General features: G+C 48.1%; 1 protein-coding gene across 1 annotated transcript in view; it reads left to right on the top strand.

The window, feature by feature from the left end:
- Positions 1-731: 731 nt before the first annotated feature.
- TMC2 (transmembrane channel like 2) overlaps positions 732-24106 on the top strand; it is a 54170-nt gene continuing 30795 nt past the window's right edge. Inside the window, exons 1-7 of the mRNA XM_037044306.1 lie at positions 732-765; positions 1367-1414; positions 8138-8456; positions 11089-11241; positions 14709-14799; positions 18070-18151; positions 18516-18622. Coding sequence (XP_036900201.1) covers positions 732-765; positions 1367-1414; positions 8138-8456; positions 11089-11241; positions 14709-14799; positions 18070-18151; positions 18516-18622 — 834 coding nt within the window. The remainder of the gene's footprint in view (positions 766-1366; positions 1415-8137; positions 8457-11088; positions 11242-14708; positions 14800-18069; positions 18152-18515; positions 18623-24106) is intronic.

A 24106-nucleotide genomic window follows, 5' to 3' on the forward strand; every position in this document is an offset into this window, starting at 1 on the left:
CTCCGGGGACCCGAGTCAAGAGCGTTGCACTCCAGGGCAGGGGCTGCCTGGCAGAGGGTCCACTCATGGCTCTGGAAGCAGCCAGAGCTGCCCTGTGTGCGGCTGGGCTGCCCTGGGCGGGGCCGAAGATCAGTAAGCAGGAGGCAGGAGAGGGAACAGCTCTGCTCAGGACCCTTTCCATCAGGATTCAGAGTGCAGAGCCCTGCCTGGACCCCCTGATTCAATGCCCAGAGGTGGTCCTGGGGATCTGTGTGGTAAACAGAGCGCTGGGGATACCGCTCACAAACACCCTCCAACTTTGGGGGCGGGGGGGGGGGCTTTTCCCAAACAGGAATAAGGGGGAGGGAAGGGACCTTGGGATGCTTCCCACACCTCCCCTGGCCGGCCGGCAGAGTGCAAATGGAGATGAGCAGCTGCTGCTGGCCCCTCCGGCCCCCTGCTCTGTTGTAAGTGATGCCTGAAAGGTGAGGCTGCACTGCCTCCCTCCAGGGAAACCAGAGCTGAGGAGTGTGTGGCTGGATTGGAGGGCTGGGCACTCCGCACCTCTCCTCCTTCCTGCCACTCTCCCGCACTTCTCCTTCCTCCACAGTCAATCTCAATCTAGCCACGGAGCCCTGGCTGCCCTTGGGCCCTCCCTTGGGAAGGGAGGTCGGCCACCATGCAGACAGGAAATCACCCCAGGCTAGAGGTGCGTGTGGACCAGCAAGCCCCCTGAGCCAGCCCTGCTGACCATGAGCCACCAGCCAAAGGGCCTGAGGGAGGCAGGTGAGTCTGCCCCCATCTCCATGGGGCCCCCCCGTGGTTCCTGGGTAGCAGCAGGGGACAAAGTAGAAAGGGTATTTCAAGACGCAGGGACCTGGGTTTGAGTCCAGGGCCTGCCCCCTGCTTGCCGAGCATCCGCGGTCTGGTTATCCAGCCTCTCCCCCCTCATCCGTGAGATGAAGGCAGCCACCAGTCCTCGCAGGTTTGTTGGAGGGATTTAAAATACGTGCAAGGTGCTGTGCACAACCCCTGTGTAAACACTGAGTGGCAGAGGCAGAACCGCTAGGCCTTTCAGTCTCCTGCTGTCTTGGTTAGAATTGTCTTTTCTTAGCAATCCCCTCAGCCAATTCCTCTGTCTGGCTGTCTGGCTGGCTGGCTGGCTGGCTTCTGATTGTCTGGGGCAGGGGGTTGTGGGTATGTTCTGACCTCCTGATTTTCTCTGGGTGTCAGAGAAATGTCAAGACTGGGGATTGTTAGTTCCAGGGAGCCAGATTCCAGGTGAGGCAGCTGTAAACCAGTAGAGGGTTCCCACTGTGAAGTGCAGGTGGTCCAGGGAGGGGGTCTTTCCGGAGGTCAGCCATTCATCCCTGTCCATCTCTTACAGCAGGAGGTGGGGCAAGAGGGAGGTCAAGGAGCGGCTCTCCAGGCACAGGTGAGATGGGGTGGGGGTGTGATTTGTTCCTGGGGCGCCTGCAGTGCCCGCTCAGCCTGGCCGTCCAGCCACCAGCTGTTTCATCCTCCTTCTTCCCTCCCTCCCTCCCCTCCCTCTCTCTTGGTAAGAAACCCTGCAAGCAGGAGGTTTCACTGGGGCTGGTGCACAGAGGGCTTGCACCAGCCCCAGGTGTCAGGGGAGACGCCCACAGTCAGTGACACTTTGAGGTGAGTCATGGGAAGCAATGACCCTCACCGGCCCGAGGGAAGGGAAGCCCACTGCAGGTGGCTGGCAGGTGGTGGAGCCTGGACTCGCAACAGGCCAGCTGGCTCCAGCAGGCACGCTCTTTTTGTTTTATTTTTAGTTTAATCTTTATGGTATATTTTCCCATTACCACTTAGTCCCCTTCTTCCCCTTCCCCCAGCCAGCACACTCTTAGCCTCCACAAAGTGCCCGCAGTGCTGGGTGTTTGTCCCCCTTCCCATCCAGAACATGGCCCCGGCTTTTGCGTGAGCCAGTGAGGGCTTTGCCCAGAAGGGCTGCCCTGCTCTAGAGAAGGCTGGGAGAAGGCCCTCCACTGCCGTTAGGAGGGCAAAGGCCACACCCACAGGATGCCTGTCCCACACTTCATACCACAAAATGTATTACGGATACGCTGCCATTTTCTCCCCCTCCCACCCCAGGCAGGGCCCCACTTGTAGGTGAGGAAGCAGAATCTTGGGGAGTGATGGACTTGGGGGTGGAAAAGATCTCCTCACCCCACTTTGAGGGGAAGGGACTTGTCCTGGCCCCAACCCTGGCACACAGTCCGTGGAGGAACTGACCCCGAGGTCCACTCCGTCTGCCTCCTCTGCCAAGCCCCTCCCCCCTGTCCCCCAGTGCTCCCCCACTGCTGGGGCCCCGACTCCTTGGTGGGGCAGCTCTGTGACCAGGGGCCGTGCAAAGGAGCCAAGGCTCAGGGCAGCAGGGAGGAGGTGTGGGGGCAGCGCCGGCATCTCGACACTTCAGCTGCCCCTCGGTCACTGTCCCTCCTCCTTACTGCCACCTACCTCCCCATCCAGTCCTTACCTCCCTCTGGAGACATGACAGCGAGCACAAGAAAGGTGCCTCGTTGTGGCCGGAGCAGACAGGAGGCCCAGCCCCACTGGTGATGGTTGCCCGCAGGATGCTGGGGTTTGGTTGCCCTCCAGTCCCCTGTGGTCCTCCAGTCCCTGTCCCTTCTACACCCCCCTGCTCCCCCCAGCCCAGCTGAATGGGCTGGTCTTGTGGGGTCGCTTGTGGGCAGATGGTCCTTGGGAAGGACTGAAATGGAAAGTTGTTTTGCCTAAAGCACAAACTTTTTCCTACTGAAGAGGGCCACACACACACACACACACACACCTCTGGGCCCTTGCCATTTTCCCTTTCTCATAGGAAAGAACAGGAAATGGTCAGAATTCTTGCTTCAGGGATCCAAATGATCAAGGGACACAGCGAAGTTAAATAATGGGGATCCGCTAAAGGATCCGGAACCCAGTTACACAAAGATTCCAGTTCATGTCTCCTCTGGAGTCGTCCCTGAGGGCACCTGATGTCCTGTTCTTTCAGCTCACATTCCACAAGGAGAAAAATAATCTCTGAGTATGCAAAGGTCTTTTCGCAACATAATTACAATTCGTTATTCCGTTAGTTGAGAAGGACAGCTGGCGCTCCCTCTCGGCCGCATGACGGCTGAACGTGCTGACTGTTCTGATGGCTAAGTCGGAGGCTGAGCCCGCCCCCCACCTTCTCTCTCCTCTGAGGAGAACCAGGTCTTACACTTCAGGAGGCCTCTTACGTGTAAGGAGTGTGTGCTGGGCTTTCAGGCCTTCCCAATGAGGCAGCTGTCTTTCCAGTTGCTCAATTATGCCTTGTTTAGAGTCCATTGAAAACTATGGGGAAAAAATTTTTCAAGGCATCTTGATTTCTGTGTAGAAGAGGTTGGGGAAGATTGAAGGGCAAATTCAGGCTCACGTTCTGTATACCTCATGAACTTCATTCTGTTGGGAAATGAGATTGCAATTGAAATTGTAGCTTGGAAAAAAGTGTTTGAATTCCCCAACCCCATCGTTATCTGTACAGTTAACTGTACCCAGACTACCTGGTACTGTTCATTACCAAAAAGAAAACCATTTATTAGCTGATTGAGAATATACAGAGTTCAGAAGAGGAAAGTCAAATACATATTGACTTTCTTATCCGTTCCTTTCAAGCAGTATGGAGTCCATCTTGGACGAAGGCCCAGGAGACCCTTCTCCTTAATCCCTGGCCCACTCTGAGAATCTGTCTCAGTCCCAGGGCTCTCCTGGGGGCCACCGCTGCGGTGACACACACTGTCTCGCACTTGCTCCTGCGTCTGTGGAGGGAGTGGATTTGTTTCTGGCTCCGTCTCCCCTCCAGGAGGGCGCCGAGCCTCCCGGAGCCGGGCAGAGCATCTACAAGACAAGCCCATCACCACTGACTGCTAGTGACCAGCTTTCTAACTTGGATGAATTATTATTATGTTCAAAGAATCCTTCTTCACATTGTCTTACCAAAAACCCTTTTCCCCTAGGAGGTGAGAAGGAGAAGAGAGGTGTTAGGGCGCGACTGGGCAAAGGAAACCTGTCCTCCCCCACACATGAGAACCTGCCTTTCAATCTGTAAATAGCACTCAATACCTTTTTTTAAACAGAATATTCTTTCGTTTATTTATTTATTTATTTATTTATTTTTAGGCAGAGGGGAAGGTGGGAGAAACAGAGGGAGAAAAACACTGATGTGTGACAGAAACATTGATCATTTGCATCTCTCACACCCCCAACTGGGGACCTGGCCTGCAGCCCGGGCATGTGCTGTGACTGGGAATCGAACCAACAACCTTTTGGTTTGTAGGCTGGCATTCAATCCATTGAGCCACGCCAGCCAGGGCTCAATACCCTTCAGCGTGCTTATTTACACCAGTTATTTCATTGGCGGCCCCTGCAGTAATAGCAGCAATTGGAAACTGTGTCCCAAAGACATGGAGATTTTTAGTGGTGGAGTGGGACCCTTGCTTCATGCCTCCTCTTGCCTTCACAACGAGCAAAGCTGCCACAGCACACATGGGCACAGTGACCTCCAGTGACCGTGAGCCAGTGTCCCCGCCCCACATCAGTCTCTTTAGCGCTGCTGGCACGGTCCATCCAGGCTGCCACACCCTGCAAAACATTCTCCAGTACCACATCCTCCCTCTCCAGATTCCAGCCCTCCTCCCCACAGGCGTGTACTGTGTTCTGAGCAACCATTCTCTGCACTCTCTCCATCCCAGCACCCGATCTTACTTGAGACCCAGCTCTGCCTGGGTCACCCCTATCAGAGTCCTCAGCATTTCCACTGGGTCCCTCGATCCCCTGTTTCCCTTGCTCACAATCCCTCCGATCTAGTGACCGCAGCCCCCTCTCTACCTCTACCCCGTTCTTCCCTTGGCAAACACCTGTTCATCCTTCAAGATGGAAATGCCTTTGTGAGGCATTTGCAGCCATCCTTCTCATCATCCATCACTCTCTGTTTCCGTGGCCTTTATTCTTTAGGACATCATTTATTACGCAACATATGTTTCTCTAATTTATTGTCGAAAGCCGGCTCCCTAAATATCAAGAACACAATCTGTTGATATGACAAAGCTGATTGATTGCTTGCGCCCAAAGCTGATTGATTGTTTACAGGCAAAGCTTTGGCAGGTCTCAGAGAGGGGAAGGTAAGGTCAGAATCGAATGAGAATTTCACATTTGTTTTAAGGCAGGTCTTTCAAAGTGGGGGCTTGGTCAGAGTTGGGTAAGAATCACAGTACAGCAAGGCCAGGGTTTTGAGGCAAAGCATTCCAAAAACAAATTGTCTGTGGTGCTTTTCGTTGATGTGTTGATGCACCTGTGGGAAAATCCTGCAACGAGCCGTGTGCCTGGGCACGAGATTCCTGGAAAAATAAAGTCGTGCCAGTGAAGACGGGCATAGCACGAAGCCGTTTTGCACAGACACTGAAGTGTAGTTTGGGTTCTCTGTGTCCAGGCCGAGCGTGGGACAGATGGTCTCAAGCCTCACTGTGTCCTTGCGGTCATTCTTCAGCCTGAGCTGAGCAGTTTCAGATGTCCAGAAAAATTGCACAGAAAATACAGACAGTTCCCATATACAGTCTTCTGTCCTTCCCTCCTCCCTCCCCGCAGAGCCCCCTATTATTAACATCCTGTATTAGTGTGCTCCATTGGTTACAACTGGTGAACCAATATTAATACACTGTAATTAGCTGAAGTCCATTGGACAGGTTATGTCCCGGGCCACTGTTTGTGTTGTCTGTACGAGTTTTGACAAATGCATCATGTTGTGCCTCCACCACACAGCATCATACAGACTAGTATGTCCTAAAAAATGCCCTGTGCTCCCGCTACCGTCCCTCCCCCTCCCCCCTCCACTCCGGTCAACCACTGACCTTTTCCACTGTCTGCAGTTTTGCCTTTCCCAGGATGTCATCTAGTTGCAATCAGGCAGTTTGTAGTCTTTTCAGATTGTCTTCTTGCTCATAGAAATATGCACTTAAGTTTCCTCCACATCTTTTGATGGCTCAATAGCACATTCTGTTTACTGAATAATATTCTATTGTCTGGATGTTCCACATTTGTTTATTTATTCACCTGTTGAAGGGCACCTGGATTGCCTCCAATTTTTGACAATTATAAATAAAGCTGATATAAACATCTGTGGGCAGGTTTTTATGTGGACGTAACTTTTCAGTTCATTTGTGTAAATACCTCCAAGTGTGATTGCTGAAGTCCGTGGTAAACCCATGTTTAGCATTGTGAGAATCCGCCAAACTGTCCAAAGGAGCTGTAGCATTTTGCATACCTGCTAGCAGTAAACGAGAGCTTCTTTGTTCCACATCAGAAACTGATGCTGTTAGTGTATCGGATTTAGTCATGCTAATAAATATGTAGTAGTATCTTCTTGTTTTGATTCGCAGTTCCCTGATGACATATGATGTTCGCCTTTTTTTATATGCTTATCTGCCCTCTGTGTATTTCTTTGGGGAGGTGCCTGTTCAAATCTGTTGCCCATTTTTAAACTGAGTTGTCATGGGTTTTTTTTTTATTGTATTTACTTAGTATTAAGAGAGAGGGGAAGGGAAGAAGACAGAGAGAGAGAGAAACATCAACATGCAAGAGATCGGTTGCCTCTAGGACGCCCCCATCTGGGGACCTGGGCCCCAGGCAGGTGCCCTGACTGGGAACTGAACTGGTGACTTTTTGGTTTACAGGCCAGCACTCAGTCCACTGAGCCACACCAGCCAGAGCTAAACTGAGTTGCTTTCTTTCTTTCTTTTTCTTTAAAGATTTTATGTATTTTTAGAGGGAGGGGAAAGGAGGGAGAAAGAGAGGGAGAGAACCATCTGACAAGTGAGAGGTACATTGATTGGTTGCCTCTGCCATGTCCCCATTTGGGGGCCTGGCCTGCAACCCAGGCATGTGCCTTGACTGGGAATCGAACCAGCGACCTTTCAGTTCGCAGGCCAGCGCTCAATCCACTAAGCCACACTCAGCAAGGGCACTTGTTTTCTTATTGTTGAGTTTTAATAGTTCTTTGTATACTTTGGATCCAAATCCTTTGTCAAATATGAGTTTTGCAAATGTTTTCTTCCAGCCTGTGGCTGTCTTTTCATTTTCTTAACAGTGACTTTTGCAGAGCAGAACTTTTTAATTCTAACGAAGTCCAATTTATCAAGTTTTTCTTTCATGAATATGTTTTACGTGTCGTATTCAAAATGTCTTTGTAAACCCAAGAGCACCTAGATTTCTTATGTTATCTTGTAGGAGTTTTGTATGTCGCATTTTACATTTAGATCCACTTTGAGTTAATTTTTGTGAAAGGTACAAGGTCTGTGTGCAGATGTCCAGCTTGTCCATCACCATTGGGTGAAACGTACTGTCTCCACTGAACGGCTCTGGCTCCTTTGTCAAGGCTCATATCTATATGAGTCTGCTTCTGGGCTCTCTCTTCTTGTCTATTGGTATATTTGTCTATTCTCTCACTAATACCACACTGTCTTGATCACTGTAGCTTGATAGTAACTCTTGGTGTTGGATAGTGTCTTTCAACATTATGTAGGCTATTCTGGGTCTTTTTGAAATTATTCAAGCCAGCCAACCCTGACCCTGCTTACTCTGCCTCGCTCAATCCTTCCCTCAGAAACTACAACAAAGGCTCTTGCCCACATTTCCCTCTCTTCCTCTGCCCCCTGACTGAATCTGTGGCCCCACACGACCATGTTGAGGGTCAAGAGGTCAGGACCTGAGCTGACTGCTGCTCTCACCTCCTATCCTTTCCCTCATGCCAGGCAGGGGCATATAAAGGAGAAAACCCCTGGAGAATGGCGTCAGCTGGGCCCTCCCTATCTCAATGGTTCCATCTTACCAAACAGAGGCCCAGACATGGCCTTGACCCTGAGGGTCAGGAGATGATTCAACTCTGACTCCAAGGGACTGCACACCCAAGACAAAGAAAGGCATGTACCTAGACCTCTGCCTGAGAATTGGCAAGACTGTGTCGGAATGCCAACTGGTCAAAAGAAGGAGACGTTAATCCTCATCCCAGACCAGGGGCTCCAAAAGAGGCCTTTGGAGCCAACAAGATCTAGGAAGCACCTTGAACACCTGATTTCTCACAGCCATGGGCACTGTCCATTTTCCACCCCTGCAGGTGACAGGTTCGGAAGGAGACCCTCCAGGAAGCAGGCCCCCAAAGCCAAGGGTGCAGCAGGCAGGCGCGGAGGCCCTCCTGGCCAGAAGGATAGGCCCAGGGGCAGCCCAAGGCCAGAGTCCCCCAGGAGGAAGCAGGTGGAGCACAGGAGACACCGGGAGGAGCTGAGGGAGCAGGAGCGGAGCACGACCCAGAGGACCCTTGAGGGGAAAAGGAAGAGGGATGGGAAGGCTCCCCTCAAGGAGCAGAGAGCACCTTCAAAGAAGGGCAAGGAGGCATCAAAGAAGGAGGAAATGTGGAAGCAACTGAAGAAACACAGGTGTGTTGTGGCTCTGGTTCGGGTGTGTTTTCAGACATGCTTTCTTTCTCCTACTGGTCTTCCCCCTCTTCTCATGAGGGTCTGATGTCCCCCCATCTGGGAATAGGCAGCCCCTGCTCTTTTTTCCGGTTCCTATTTGCCCCGCCCACCTCTCCCCATCTGGGGCAGAACCTCCGGGAGGATCACGGCCATCAGGGGGAGTGGTCACTGGGCACTCTCCACTCAACACCTCACGTCCCACAGAGCAACTGGCAGCTCCGAGTGGGGAGGTGACGGGGCGGCAGGGTGGGACAGGATTCCAATTTTCCTGAATGCCAGCTCTCGCAGAGGACCTGAGATTAGTGAACAAAATGGGATTTAGGGCTCCTTGGAAGGCTCTGAGTGCACCCTCTTCCCAGTGTGGACCTGCATCCTCTCCTGCGACACGCAGCACTGATCTGGAAGGCCCTCGAGGGTTCCACCAGCTCTGAAGTTCTAGGAGTGGGGGTTTGTTCTGTTCTGTTTTCTTGTTCATTTGCACCAGCACACGTGGGTTAGCAATGGGAACCAGCTCACAGAATCATCGAGTCAGGATTTTAGTCTCATGTTTTGCTCCCGGTCTTGATGGGACAGTTCCCTCTTTGCCTCCCCCTTCTGCTTGCCTCACTTCTCAGGATGTTTGAGGAGTTCCAGTCGGTAATGGGTGGGGAGGCTTTTGAAACAGCTGGAGATACCAGGAGCACGGGGAAATCGACACTCCTTCCCCCACCACCGGGTTCCAACACACCCCCTTCGCTCACACCCTCAGTCCTTGTCCATGGCGCCTGTCCGCCTCTACAAAGCTAGACCTCAGGCTCTCAAGTGGGGCCACTGATTTCTTCTGTTACCACGTCACCCTCCTTGGCTCAGTTAGGCCTTTTGTCTACTGTCTGGTTGTCCCTGGACATGAGCATGAACAGGGTAAAGGATGCATAGTGCCCCTAACAACTTAAAAGAGCTTGAATGCATCGTCAGTGGGCCCTGGAGTGTCCTGAACTTCAGAGAGAGGCTGCACCACCCCAAATGGACCACCAGTGTCTGGATGGCAGATACAAAGTAAGGGGTGCAGGTAAGGGCTCATCCGTGCCCCCAGCAGGGCAAAGGGGGATGAAAAGGACTCAGCTCTGCCCTCTGGATGCTGAGGGACTTGTAGGGGAGACAGGACATGGGCATCAGTCACCGTAAAACTAGGCAGAAAGCGATATGCACATCAGAAAGGATGGGATTGGGGCTGGGTACCAGGGCTCCTCCTTGGAGAAGATAAGCATACCAATAAGCCCTCTGGAAGCAAAGGTGGGACTGCAACAAGCAATGGCCGAAGGCCCCCGACCGAGGGCACGCCCCCAGTGCCAAGACCCCAAGGCAGATGTCACGAGTTGTGTAGGAGGTGTGCTCTAGGCTTCCCGGCGTTCAAGGGCTCGGGCCTCCACTCCGCACCTCCCTCCTACAACTTCCCTGTTGCCCTTCTGGAGTTCATCACACACTAAACCCCAGGCAGACTGCTGCAAACTGGCCTCTACAACCCGTAGGAGTCAAAGCCCACATCCGGGTATTTCCGTGGACCAACCTTGCTGAGCAGGCTGCCCTGGCAGAACACTTGTCCAGCCCCTCCCTTACCTGGCCTCGGTCAGCTCAGCTGAGCCACTGTTCCTATGGCGGAGGGAAACTGCGAGGAGCACGCACAGGAATTGGGGTTTCGTGGCAGCTGGAAGTGCCCTGCAATGGTGTTGACCCACGCAACAGCCACCAGCCCCAAGGTGGGCACTTGAAACGTGGCTAGTGTGACTGAATCCCCAATTTAACTTAATTTTAACTTGATGTTAAGGCAGAGTTGTCACAAGAGGTAGTGAATTTACTTAACTTGGCCCAGCATATGTAGTTTCAAAATCAATTTTACTTTGAAGCCAAAGCATTTCTCTTAAAAATAAAAGAAGGCAAACTAATTTTGTCAATGCGGATGCAAATGTCAGGAGAAAATGATATTCTGGTGCTTGATTCGTTTATCAGGAAACTTTTAATGTGTGTCTCCAAAGTTTGGGCATGTGAACCTACTTTCTCAATGATGAATTTCATGAAATTCAAATACGGGTCAAATATGCTTAATGAAAATTTAATGTCTGCTTTGACAGGCACTGTGAGTGCAAGATGAACACCAAATTTTGAAGAGAGTACAAAAAAAGAATGTAAAATATCTCAATAATTTTTCTATTGACTGCATGTTGAAATTATAATTTTTAATATATTAGATTAAAAGAAAGGCATTATTAAAATCAATTTTACCCATTTCTTTCCCACCATTTTAATGTGGCTACTAAAACATTTAAAGTTACAGTATGTAGCTTGCATTATATTTCTACTGGGCAGCACTGTGTTAGAGTGTGGTATGTGGGGAGGACTCAGAGAAATAGCATTTGCAGAGGCACGCCTCCCAGCGCCTTATCCCCTTCAGACAGATGGTGGGAGCCACTGAGGGCTTCGGAGCCGGGGCAGGCCTGCCAGGGGTGGTCAGAGCCGTGAGTGTCGGGCTCGTAGCCCATCTGTCTGGCCGTGGGCTCCTCTAGTTCCACACCCGTCTCCTCTCACTCTCCTCTGCTCCACCCTGGCTCTCCTCCAGGTCGTCCTCCTCGGCCTCCAGTGCCTCCTGTGGGGAGTCCCTGTCTGAGGAGGAACTGGCCCGGATCCTGGAGCAGGTGGAAGACAAGAAGAAGCTCATTGTCACCATGCGCAACAAGCCCTGGCCCATGGCGAAGAAGCTTACGGAGCTCAGGTGAGCAGGTGGTGGTCAGGCGGGGCCTCTCGATGTCCCAAAGCCTCCACTCCTGATGGGCATGGTAGTGCCTTCGTCTTCTCTGCCCCAGCGGGGTTTGGCAGGAAGGAAGATTTGCCCTCCCACCTGCTTTGGTCCCCTCCAGTCCCAGCACCAGCACAGTGCTGAGGGGGGTTGCCATTATAGCCAGGACGGGCGTAGGCTGTGACTGTGGACAGAGGCCCTGCTGTTTGGCCAGCATGGAGCAGGGCCTGGCCAGACAGATAGAGTCACGGTGCTTCAGTCCATGCCCAACCCTTCCACTGCCTGGCTGCACCCTCTGTCTCACCCCCATCTTATGTGGTGGCTTCTGCACTTCCCTCACAACCCAGCACAGACGTGCCTTCGGGGTTGGGGGGCTTTCTATGACCCCCCCCACCTGAACAGGTTCAGGCCGTTCTTGTGTTTTAAGCACCCAGTCTCTCCACATGCAGCGCCCTCACACTTGTGGAGAGCAGGGAGGGGGTCTGCCTCAGGCCCTCACGAGTGGCGAACACAGGGCCACGTTTGCAGTGCTGCTCCACGAACACTGTGCCAGCCTTGTGCCTAGGTCCCCCAGCCCTGGTTTCAACTCAGCCGCCTCGCTGGCTTCCCTGTGACAGCTGGCCCACCAAGCATGTTGTGTCTCAACCGCAGTTTTGAGATAAGAGCAGGCATCACATGGCTTAACTTCTGGTTTTCCATAAAAAAAAAATTCCCATCCAACATTTCCATTCCCCCCAAGTCTTTCCTCTGCATTTCTGCTGCAGTTGGGGGCAACACCCCCTTCCCCCTTTCCTCTGCCTGAGCCATTTTCCCTGGCTCCTCTCACACCTGAGTTTTCTGATGGCTCAAGTCAACTGCCTTCCCTTTTATTCGGTAGAAAAAATTGGTGGTTTTCTCTTAAATCATCACCCAAGGACCTGTTCGTTGACTTTAAACAAAGGAAGGGAGAGACACACAGAGAGAAACATCAATGTGGGGGAGAAACATCAGTCAGAGTCTTGAACCGGCAACCTAAGTGTGTGCCCTGACTGGGCATCGAACCTGCGACATTCTGGTGTATGGATATGTCGCTCCAGCCAACTGAGCCACTCACCCAGGGCTGGCGGTTTAATTTCAACTCTGTTTGCACCCAAGAGCATAGCAAAGACGCCGGCTGCACAAATGCGGTGCAGACCCTGACAGGGGTTCTGGCAGAGCCTGCTCCACCGTCTGCAAATCATTACGTTGCCTCCTCTGCAGCTGCACGAAAATACACCTTCCTGGGCGCCTGCAGGTGGGCGCTGACCCACAGAGCTTTCCAGAGTGACAAAAATGCTCTAACTCTGCACTAACCAAGTGGCCGCGTGTGTCTGTTGAGCACTTCAAAAGCACTCAATGTGACTGAGAAGCCGAATTTCTTGTTTGTATTAACTTATTTGAATTTAAATTATCACACGTGACGCAAGACGAACAGCAGGTTTTGAAGACAGAGCAAAAAGAATGTAAAATATCTCGTTAATAATTTTTATATTGAGTACATGTGGAAAGTATATTTTAAGTATCAGATCAAATGGCTACAAGTTGGGCTGTGGGTCCGGCTCGGGGCAGTGGCTGTCTTCCATTTGTCTGAGTCCCCATCCCCACTCCCTCGGGGCCTGCTTCTTCGCCCGCTCAGCCAGAGCACCGGGCCATCTGTTACTCCTGCAGAGCCGCCTCCCGCTCAGGTGTCAGCGAACACATCTTTTATTAACAGTGGAAAAAGAGCAGGCCCAATGCTATAGAAAGGAGATCTCCAGCTGGCTGGAAGTCTCAAGGACCACAAAATCCCCCCAGGGCTATTCAGCTGCCCAGAGCAGAAATCTGACATACCTCCTGTTCCCCCCAAAAGGCAGGAGGGAGGAGTGTCTGCCCTTGGTGGAGGTGAGAAGTGCCTGAGGCCCGAAATGCTGGAAATAATGTCTCTCTCACTTTCTCACCGGGGCAGGTCTCCCCAGCAAACAGAAGTCTCCTCCCGCACTGGTCTGCAAATCCAAAGGTCACCAGTTCGATTCCCAGTCGGGGCACATGCCTGGGTTGGGAGCCAGGTCCCCAGTTGGGGGTGCTCAAGAAGCAACCACACATTGATGTTTCTCTCCATCTTTCTTCCTCCCTTCCTCTCTCTAGAAATAAATAAAACCTTTTTTTAAAAAGTTGACACATTTCAAAAAAATGTATGTATTGACACATGGTGGAGACATCCTAATACAACCGCCTGACAACCAGCCTTGGGATTAATCCCAGGTTAGAATGTGACTTTGACACGTGTCGATGGCCCGTACATGGGAGACGGCGGAGGTTCCGTGTATTGAGTGGCTGCAGTGAGAGCTGTAGCGGTAGCAGCGAGACACACAGCTCCACATGCCTCCAGCATCCACCCGGAGAATGGACTGACTGCATTCTTCCTCCGCTTGTTTGGGTTTGTCCAGTAGCTGCTGGTAAATTGGTTCTCCAGGGGACAGGATGGGGGAGCCCTGCTTTTGTGGCATTTGCTGATTTCCATGGTCTAAATGCTCCCCCCAAAGCCAATTTCAAGGTACCAACGTTTCCACAAATGGTCGGCCACGTTCCTGAATGGCTAACAATAGGTTCTCAGGGGCCAGCCCTCGCCACCTCCAGCACCCTACTCCAGAATAGTTCACGGATCCATGTATTTCTCATCCAGCCTTCCTTGTTCACTCACTTATTCATTCAACATTCACGCAGTCCGTGCATATCCACTGAATGCCGTATTCCTCTTCTATCGCTGCTGTAACAACTCACAAGCTTGTTTTATACAGCGCTCACTGGTTTGTTCGCGGTTCTGCACGGCTGGAGCCTCTGCTCAGGATCTCACCAGGCTAAAACCAAGTATCGGCAGGGCTGCAGTTCCCAGCTGAGGCTCGGGGTCCTCTTCAAAGCCCACTGGCTTGGGGCAGAATTCATTTTCTTCTCTTGCTTTCCACTCGGGGCCGACCAATAGAGCATCAGAAATTGTCCTGCTTCGGCTTTCCTTGACTTCCCCTTCTTCCCCTGACGTCTCTCTGTCTCTGATTCTTCTGCTGTCCTCTTCTGTTTTTTAAGCACTCATGTGATTACAGTGGCCCCTTCCGCGTAATCCAAAATCACGTCCCTATTTTCAAGTCTGTAATATTACATCTGCAAAATCCCTTTTGCCATTCATGAGTGTACCACCAGGGGGCGAAATCACAGGGGCCAAAATTCTGCCTACAGGTGCCCACCCTGCAGCAAGCACTGTGCTTACATTTGGGAATGTGGGGACGAAAACGGACAACATGCCCTTCCTTCACGGAACTTACCTTATACTCAACTAGGAGTGTAAAAACACGGTTTTCAGCCACATAGGCACCCTCAGCGTTCAGATTTCTTTTGGCTGGGTGTTAATTGAATTCCTACCCCTACCCCCCACCCCTTTTTTTTTTAACCAGGGAGGCCCAAGAATTTGTGGAGAAGTATGAAGGAGCCTTGGGAAAGGGGAAAGGCAAGCGACTCTACGCCTATAAGATGCTGATGGCTAAGGTGTGTGGTGCAGAGATTGCAAACTTCCGAATCTGGGTGACTACCGCAGGCACCTCCCAACCCTCACCGCTCTCTCCGAGTCCGGCTGCCCCAGAATCCTGAGCGTGAGGTCCGCAGACCCTTCCAATTCATCCAGGAAGGGCAACCCACTGGATACTGTCAGTTTCTCTACACTTGGACGTGAGGGTTCCAACACATTTGAAACTTGTTTCTCCTCCATTCAGGACCTCAACTCATAAAATTAACAATGTTAAAACCACTGGGATCTCATTTTCCAAACGCTACATATTGTTTGATCAATCATCCATTTTTATAGACTGCCTTGATGACTTTTTTATGTATTCCCTGGTTATTGGTGTATTCAAGTTTAACTTTTTCTTGGGGCCATTTTGATATTTGATATTCTTCCCCAAACGAGATCATTTTATAAGATCTTCATATGTATTACCAGAAAGTTACAGATGGTTGTCCCATAATCTTTGTAATTACTCTCTATATATAATGGGTTTGAATTTTTTGCTCCTAATGTTATTTTTTTTTCTCCTTTTTCAGTTTTAATTTTCTAACAACGATCTATGGGTCATTTTATTAATTTTATTTAGAAACTACCACTTAACAACTGCACACTCATCTTTTCTTTCCACCTGAGGAGTGTGCTCTTCTCCTATGTCTTTGATAAGTGACTTTGTTCAATCCTGTCTCTATTCAAACAGTTCTACCTTCTTCCTTAGAAAAGGGTTCCTGCCCGTCCTCTGTCCTCTGTGTTTATCTTCTGTCATTGCTGTTAATTCTCTGTTCTTTGTCTGTCTCTCTCTCTCTTTGCATTCGCTGAAATTTCTCAGGTGTATTCTCAAGATCAATCAATTTTCTTCTATCTCAATTACAATATAATGTTTATTTTCATTCTATTACTGAACTTTTTGCTACCTTGTAAGCCTTCTACACTTCGCCTATATTCTTTTTCATCTCAAATTTGCATCCTTTACCCTAGAAGCCACATTTCTTGTGTCCTATTAAGAATGCCCAATCATTTCTCCAAATGTGTTCGTGTCCTAGAGGAAACACCTTCCAAAAATTTCAGAGTGCTGTCCCTTTTCCCTGGTTCTGCGGTGCAATTTCTCAGGCCTCTTTGGTTGTTCTTAGCTATTTGGGTGTCATTCACAGACAAGATGTATAGCTCACCTGTGCCTTGTCCAGTCCCTATTTGAAACCTTTTTTCCTGTGTAGCTGGAGAGCCAGATGACAGGAACGACTGTCATAGTAACCCCGACCTGGGGCAGCAGCTACCACTTCACCGAGCTCTGAGCAAGGGTGTGGGGGTGTTCTCCTGCCCAGTTTCCTGATTCTCTGAGTCAATGAAGGATAAGAGCTTGCAGGCAAAGCTTCTCTCAGGGCTCCCCCTGCTTCTGCTCCACCTCCAGGGCATCCTGTTCAGGAGGAGATACCTGCAGGCCTGAGGGGCTGTCAGACAGTTGCCAAGTGACCAAGTGGCAGGTTTTGCCTCCAGGGGCCTCACTGGGCAGCTTCGTTACCAGCATTGGCCTCAGCCTTGCAAGCCTATAGTTTGTACTGATTTTATCAGCAACCTGATAGGAGATCCATCTGGGGGAAGAACTCACATTAATAAAGCTTATGAGACTGATATATAAAACCAGATGCTGGGTTATTAATTTACAAGGAGAAATAAGTGACACAAGAACTGGGAAATCTATAGTCCAGATCAGCAAGGCCTTTTCCTTTTAGTAGAGTTGGTTATATGGAAAGCTGAACTATAATCCCAATTCCAATCTATTCATTTGCAATGAAAAATTACTGCCATAGAAACCAAAATACTGAGAGCCCAGGTAATGGGCAAATGCTTTCCTTATAGACAGACTAAACAGGAAGCCAAATAAGCCAAAGAGGACTTTTGAACATGGAATCAGAACTAAGAAAAGTAGAGGAAGCAGCACTGGCTGGTGTACCTCAGTGGATCGAGCACGGGCCTGCGGACCACACGATCGCGGTTCGATTCCCAGTCAGGACACATGCCTGGGTTGCAGGCCAGTTCCTGGTTCCCGGTAGGGGACACACAAGAGGCAACGATACATTGATATTTCTCTCTCTCTCTCTCTCCTTCCCTTCCCCTCTAAGATAAATAAATAAAATCTTAAATAAATAAATAAAAATTTTAAAAAAAGAAAAGTAGAGGAAGCAATAGGACTGAGGTGCCCAATGGCCACTGCCTGCCATTCTCCACATCCTTCTCTACCTGTCATAGAAATAGCTGGGCATTATTACTAACCAATCTTTTCCTTATGGACGCCTCTTCTCCTTTGCCTCTGTGACCATTTCCCTCTTCTGACGAGTGCTTTTCTCCCTTATTTAGTACCCACCCAGTTAGGATGTGGTCAAAACCTTCAGGTCTGGAAGCCTGCCTGACTCCTTCAAATGTTCCCTTTCATCCTTAGTGAATTGACAAGGAAAAATCTTACTTCCTTCCTGAACAAGTTCTTAGAAGAGCTTTGTAGAAACTGATCTCAGGATCTTCTGCCTACTCCCCTTTGCTGTTTTCTATGAATTTGCAAAATTCCAAATGGATTTATCACCAGGGGGTGGAGGGGGTATTGGAAAGCAGCCCCCTGAAGACTTGACAGATGTTCCCCCCGCCCGCAGACAGGCAGACTCTGGGTATTGGAGGTGGGCAAAGACTGTGGAAAGGGGCAGGATGTCTTCCTAATGTCTTTTTCAGAAAAAAAAAACAAACCAAAACAAGAACAAAGCAGGCTATCATCTCCCCAGAAGAATGGGAGGCTATGAGCTGACACCTCTACCGGTTCTATCAGCATCGTGGTTTCGCAACAATTCCTATCAGATTTAGACACTTGATTGTCTGCCAATCGTGGGTGTGAAAGTTGTGAGGTTTCTTTTTTCCCCTGAATCTTTATTTTAAGGTAGAAGAAGTTGTATCACAGGTTGCTACCCGAGTCAGTCCCCCAAACTATACACAACATTTCTAAATTCAGATAAAAATTGTCCAATCGAGAAATGTTATCAGCCCTGTAGACAGAGGTAAGGTATTGGGTTGCCCCGACTTCTCCCTCACTCCACACCCCCAACTTAAAGTGAAGATTTAATATCCACCTCTGGCAGCCTGGGCTCATTGACTCCAGCCTCGCCCACAGGTCGACCTCCTGTTGACATGTCAATGTCAACCTGCACCTCCACAGGCCCCTCCGGGCCCCAAGGCAGCGTGTTAATGAACTGAGAGTATTACCTGTTTAATTTCAGAAATGGGTCAAGTTTAAGAGAGACTTTCATAATTTCAAGACTCAGTGTATTCCCTGGGAAATGAAGATCAAGGACATTGAAAGTGAGTATTTTGGTGTCACTGTTTTTAGCTGGGTTACTGGAGAGTTTTGCAAGGGCTGGGACTGTGTGTTTGACCATCTGATTGGACTATTTTGGAGATCCTGCTGTACTAGGAAAAAGGACGGGCTCTGGACTAGCTAGACAAATACTGACAGTGTTTCTTGACTTTATGATTATGGGAAGTTAGGCAGACCCATGAAGCCCGTAGAGCCTCAGGCTAGTTATTTGGAAAGAGAACATGGAGACCAGGATGTCCAGGCCACAGGCAAATGCGGAGATTGGATCCGTCACACACAGAAAGTGCTTCCTGGCGTTCACTTCCTCCTCCTGCAACGCTAAAGTCCTACCATCTTTTCTCTCTCCAGGTCACTTTGGTTCGTCAGTGGCGTCATATTTCATCTTTCTCCGATGGATGTATGGCGTTAACCTGGTCCTTTTTGGCTTGATATTTGGTCTAGTCATAATCCCAGAGGTAAGAAAAGAACTCCTTATAACTCTGGGTGGTGTTGAGGCTTATCATGACTACCGTCTTCATTTATATTAAATCTCTCTGTTTTACAAAGACTCAGTCATTCATGATGGATTCTATACTCACATCGATAACCAGATAGCTCAGTACCCACACCCCCAAAATGGAACTAAAATATTTGTGTTTCTGAATTATGAGGTGGACCCCACATTTTTCTACGTCTTATTTTACTTTAAGATCAGTGGAGAATTACTATTGCAGTGAGTTTTTTCTCTTTTACACTAAAAACAAAAAGAGAGAGAGAGGCATAGAATGCATTATATCATAATGTATTACCTAAAAATATTGAATTTAAATAGCAGCCCTCACTATTCTTTCAAGTGTAATCTTATTGTTGATATAAGTAGATCCTTACCTATAAATGGGCAATTGAGAGATAAAAAGATGAATAAGTGACTTGTGCAAAGTTACACAGCAAATTCATGTGAATGAGCCCCCAAGTCTTCAGAGCAGTGGCCTAGCATCTTTTCCAAGGGCACCCCTGGTCCATGAAGCACTGAGCACACACCTTGCAATGTCCTGCCTGAGATGCATGGTGCCGGTGCTGGGTGCACAGCGGATTTACTTCATGGTAACAATCTGTCTGTATTCAGTATCTTCAGTATTTTCTTCTTTCTAGGTTTATTAATTGGCTCTACAATAGTTTACTGATCCCTGTTTTACTGGAGTCAATTCTATGTGTAGTCCCATCCTTGAGAAACATTTCTGCAAGTCCATTTTTTTAGAAAACTAAAAGGACGTCCATGTAATGTGAATGAAATCAGATCACTTGGAAGAGGTTGATGGTGTATTGGGAGCAAAGGCATGTCACATTACAAAACCACTGAATTCTTTTCTACGTGACTTAAAAACATGTAGTGACAAAGATGTCATTAACTAGCCTTCCAACCCCTTTGTAGACAGAGCTGGAAATCCAGGGTTATGAGTCCATGTAGTCCTGTGTCCTGGGGCCACTATCCCTCTCCCACGGGGAGAGGAGAGTTTTCTAACCTCCCAGCAAGTGTATGCCAAAGCTCTTCCACCGAGCCCGGTTCTCCCCACAGGAAAAGTGTTGTCGGAAACCACGGGGGAAACTTACCTTCACAGAGCCTTTGTTTTCTTCCTGGGTGTGTTTATTCCAAATGAATTTTTTTCCATGAGAAGAGAACACATTTAAATTCTGCAGGCCTAGGACACATCGCTGGAAGTTTGCTATACAGCGCTTCAGACAGGCAGTCTTATGGGGAAGTTGAATCACTTCGAGGGCACTTACTTTTTTTTCTAAAAGGAAACATTAAATATTATGTAATTTATGTGAGTTGGTATCATTTATAAGTATTTCATATCAAGGGGATTGTTTGTTTGGGACAATGAAAACTTACTGATTGGTGTGTTCCAATGAAGCGGTCGCCACCGGAACTGCCCAAGCAAAAGCGTCTTGATTTGATTGGATGCTGATCAGGGAAAGTTGTGTGGGTGTAGGTGGGGGGGAAGGAGAGAGGGGCGGGGCTGGTTGGAATGAGGAGCCCTGGGCAGCGGGGAGGGACAGCTAGGAGAGAGAGGGAGAGAGGCAAAGGCAAATCAAAAGGCTGATACTAAATACCTCAGTCCCAGGTCAGGGTGTGACCAATGGGAATGGATTAAAAGAAAGGAATTAAAAGTAGAACAGACAAGACTTGTTGACAGCTCTAAAAACAGCAGTTGAGGATGTCAGGTGTCCCAAGGTGCCTTCTTAGTGAAGAAATGGCTAATTGGCCACATGGGAGTCACACACATCCAAAGTCACTGCAAATTGCCCTGGTGGTCAAAGACACAGATAACTTCAGGGCCCAAGGGTTTTCAGCCTAAGCCTGATGATCGGCTATTCCCATGGCTAACGGATGTCTCAAGGCTGCCCACGGTAAATCAGAGGGTCTGGGAGTAAGAATATTAGAAGTGCTCAAACGTTAGACAACTTGAACGGAATTTCTCCTCATACTTCTATTTCTTTCCCACAAATTGTGAATACCACTTTAATGGAACTAAACAGCTCCGAATGCTAGAGTGAATCTTGTTCAGCTTTAATGACAATGGCCTGCAGAGCCCAGGATGTCCACACGATCCCTAGGGAAGTTACGCTGCCAAAGCTGGCGGTCAGGGCCCTACTTTCATGTACTTCTTGTCTCAACATTGGCTGGTTGTGGAAATGATGTGTGGAGTTTGCAAAAAAACGACCAGGTCCTAGGCCCACACCAGTTAATTCAGATTAATTGAATGTGACTCTCTGAGACTCAGGTTGTGGCATCCTCCTATTAAAGGCTCCTGTGGTAGGCAGATACCTGAAATTGTCCCCAATCATCCCCACCTCCTGGTATGAAGCCCTCCCATCGAGTACAGGCAGAACTAGTGGCTTGCTTTTAACAGACTGTAACCAAAGGCTGTCACGAGTCAATTATAGAAGACCGTGACTTCCATTTTTCTGGCATTCTCTTTCGATCCCCTTCTTGGCTTGCATATTCTGATAAAGCAACCCACCAGACAGAAGAGGCCCACCTGACAAGGAACTGAGTGTGGCCTTCAGACAGCCAGCAAAGAACAGAAGCCCTCAGTCCACCACCCAATGAGGAATTAAATCTTGCCAACAACCACATGAGAGCATTTGGAATTAGGTCCTTCCCCAGCCAGACTTTCAGGTGAGACCCCAGCCCTGGCAGACCCCTGAATGCAGCCTGTGAGAGACCCTGAGCAGAGAACCCAGCTAAGTCACACCCAGGTTCCTGACCCTCAGGAACTTGAAGTTACAAATGTGCTTGTTTCAAGTTTTTAAGTGTTAGGGTAATTTGTCATAAAACATTAGATGACTCATACAACTCCTCTGGTGATTCTAATATGCAGCAAAAGTTGATAATTGCTGGTTACATTAATTAATTAAATTACATCTTCAAAATAGTTCAGAAGCTCCGTTCTAGGGATCACATAGACAGCATTCAGTCGGTAAGCCTAATATCCATACTTCCTCTAAGAATAACTATTAAAATATTTCAGACGTGTGGAAAGAAATAAAGAAGGAGCCCATTTGTCTACCACTAATTTTAAGCATTAAAAACATTGTGTATACACTGAAGTCCTCTATTTCTCCCAATTGTATTATCTCCATAACCCTCACATGTAATCACTCTCCTGAACTTGCCATTCAACTTATATTTTTAAATGTAGTGGCTTAAAGTTATAAATAGTTTCTTGCCTTTTCAAATCAATTGTGTATCTGAAACTATAGCCCCTTTTGCATTACAGTGTGATTTTTCCCTCATTTACATCAAAGTTTTGTCTTTCAACTTTAGTCCTGGCTGGTGTGGCTCAGTGGATTGAGCACCGGCTGCAAACTAAAGGGCCACTGGTTCGATTCCCATTCAGGGCACATGCTTGGGCTGCAGGCCAGGTCCCCTGTTGGGAGCCTGTGAGAGGCAACCATGCGTTGATGTTTCTCTCTCTGTCTCTTTCTCTCTCCTTTACCTTCTCTCTAAAAATACATTTAAAAAGAAATCTTTTTTTAAAAAGACACCTTTATATTCTAAAAAAAGGAACAACTTTGGATTTGTTGATTCCCTTTTTAATTTTTATCTATTGATTTTGAGGGAGAGAAGGGGAAAGGGAAGAAATAGAAATAGAATCATGCCGAATGCAGTTGTTTTGTGTCTGGCCTCTTTCACTTAGCACAGTGTTTTTGAGATTCAGCCATGTTGTTGCATGTATCAATAGTTTGTTCCTTTATTGCTGAGTAGTATTCCATTGTATGGATGTACCGTAGTTTGTTGTCTATTCACCAGTTGTGGGCATTTGGGTTGTTCCCAGTTTGGGACTATTATACATATAGCTATTGTAAATGTTCATATTTAGGTCTTTGTCCCATGTATCTTTATTTTCTATGACATTGATTTTTACTCTTATTGTTTCTTTCTTGATATTTGGGTTTGTATTAGTAATCTACGGCTATGTAACAAAATACCCCCCAAAATTTTGCTGAAAACGACAAGCATTTATTATCTCACAGCCTCTGTGGATCAGGGAGGGCATACCCAGGGCATCATAAAGGCTCAGTTTATAACAGAGCCTATGAAGGCTCTATTTCTTCAACTAGGTAGTAGATACACAGGGTTAATTTTCTTTTGTTATGAACAACTATACACATATACACCATTTATATACAATATATTTCCCAATAAGAATATAAATTTAAAACAAACAAAAGTATAGAGAATTACCTAGAAATTGTAAACCTAATAAAAAACAAAAGTAATGATACATTAATGGTGACATAGTAAAGCTTCTGTTGCTGAAAATTGAGAGCAACGTTGGGTGCACTGTCTCAACTACTTTTAAAAAATATTTTATTTATTTATTTTTAGAGAGAGGGGAAGAGAAGGAAAAAGAGAGGGAGAGACGCATCCATGTGTGGTTGCCTCTCATGTGCCTCCTACTGGGGACCTGGCCTGCAACCCAGGCATGTGCCCTGACTGGGAATCGAACCAGCGACCCTTTGCTTCACAGGCCTGGGCTCAATCCACTGAGCTACACCAGCCAGGGCTCTACTACTTTTAAATATTATTTTGAAATTTCTACCCAATGTAGTAAGTCAAGAAAATTAAACTTACACATTTTGTAGAAAAAAATACAAAATTACTTTAGTTTGGCAGTGATGTTATTGTATCCCTCCCCAAATCCCAACAGGTCTACCAAAAGTTACTTGAATTAATGGAAGAGCACATTGAGACGGCCAGGTAATTTTAAATAAGCTAACATCGGCAGCATTTTCTATACTGCGTATAATCCAGTGTGAAATGAAATTCAAAATTCTCACACTCACCAGAGTAGTAAACCTGTAAAAGAACTGTTAACAAATTTAACGCGTTAGAAAATTTTTTCTGAGGAGCATTAGAAAGCACTGCAGGATAAGGCCCTGGCTGGTGTAGCTCAGTGGATTGAGCGCAGGCCTATGAACCACACGATCGTGGTTCGATTCCCAGTCAGGGCACATGCCTGGGTTGCAGGCCAGTTCCCAGCAGGGGACTCACGAGAGGCAACCATACATTGATATTTCTCTCCTTCTCTCCTTCCCCTCTCCTCTAAAGATAAATAAATAAAATCTTTAAAAAAAAAAGAAAGCACTGCAGGGTAAAAGCACGAGTAAATAAAGGGGAGGAGGCATTCTCGGAACAGAAAACTGGATGTCACCAAAAAGTCAGTCCTTCCTATATCACATGTACATTTAATATAATTGTGATTTTTATAATTAATGATGCAAATATAGGCATAAATGTAAAGGTATTAATACCAGAACCGTGTACGCATGAAGAGCTAGAATTATTCTAATGTCCAAAAATGGGGATTTGAGTGCCGGGCTGCAAAACAAAAGGTTCCTGGTTCCCTTCCCAGTCAGGGGACATACCTGGGTTGTGGGCCAGGTCCCCA

Source organism: Sturnira hondurensis, unplaced genomic scaffold, assembly GCF_014824575.4.
Source record: "Sturnira hondurensis isolate 20B ecotype Veracruz unplaced genomic scaffold, ASM1482457v3 Scaffold0004136, whole genome shotgun sequence".
NCBI classification, from domain to species: domain Eukaryota; kingdom Metazoa; phylum Chordata; class Mammalia; order Chiroptera; family Phyllostomidae; genus Sturnira; species Sturnira hondurensis.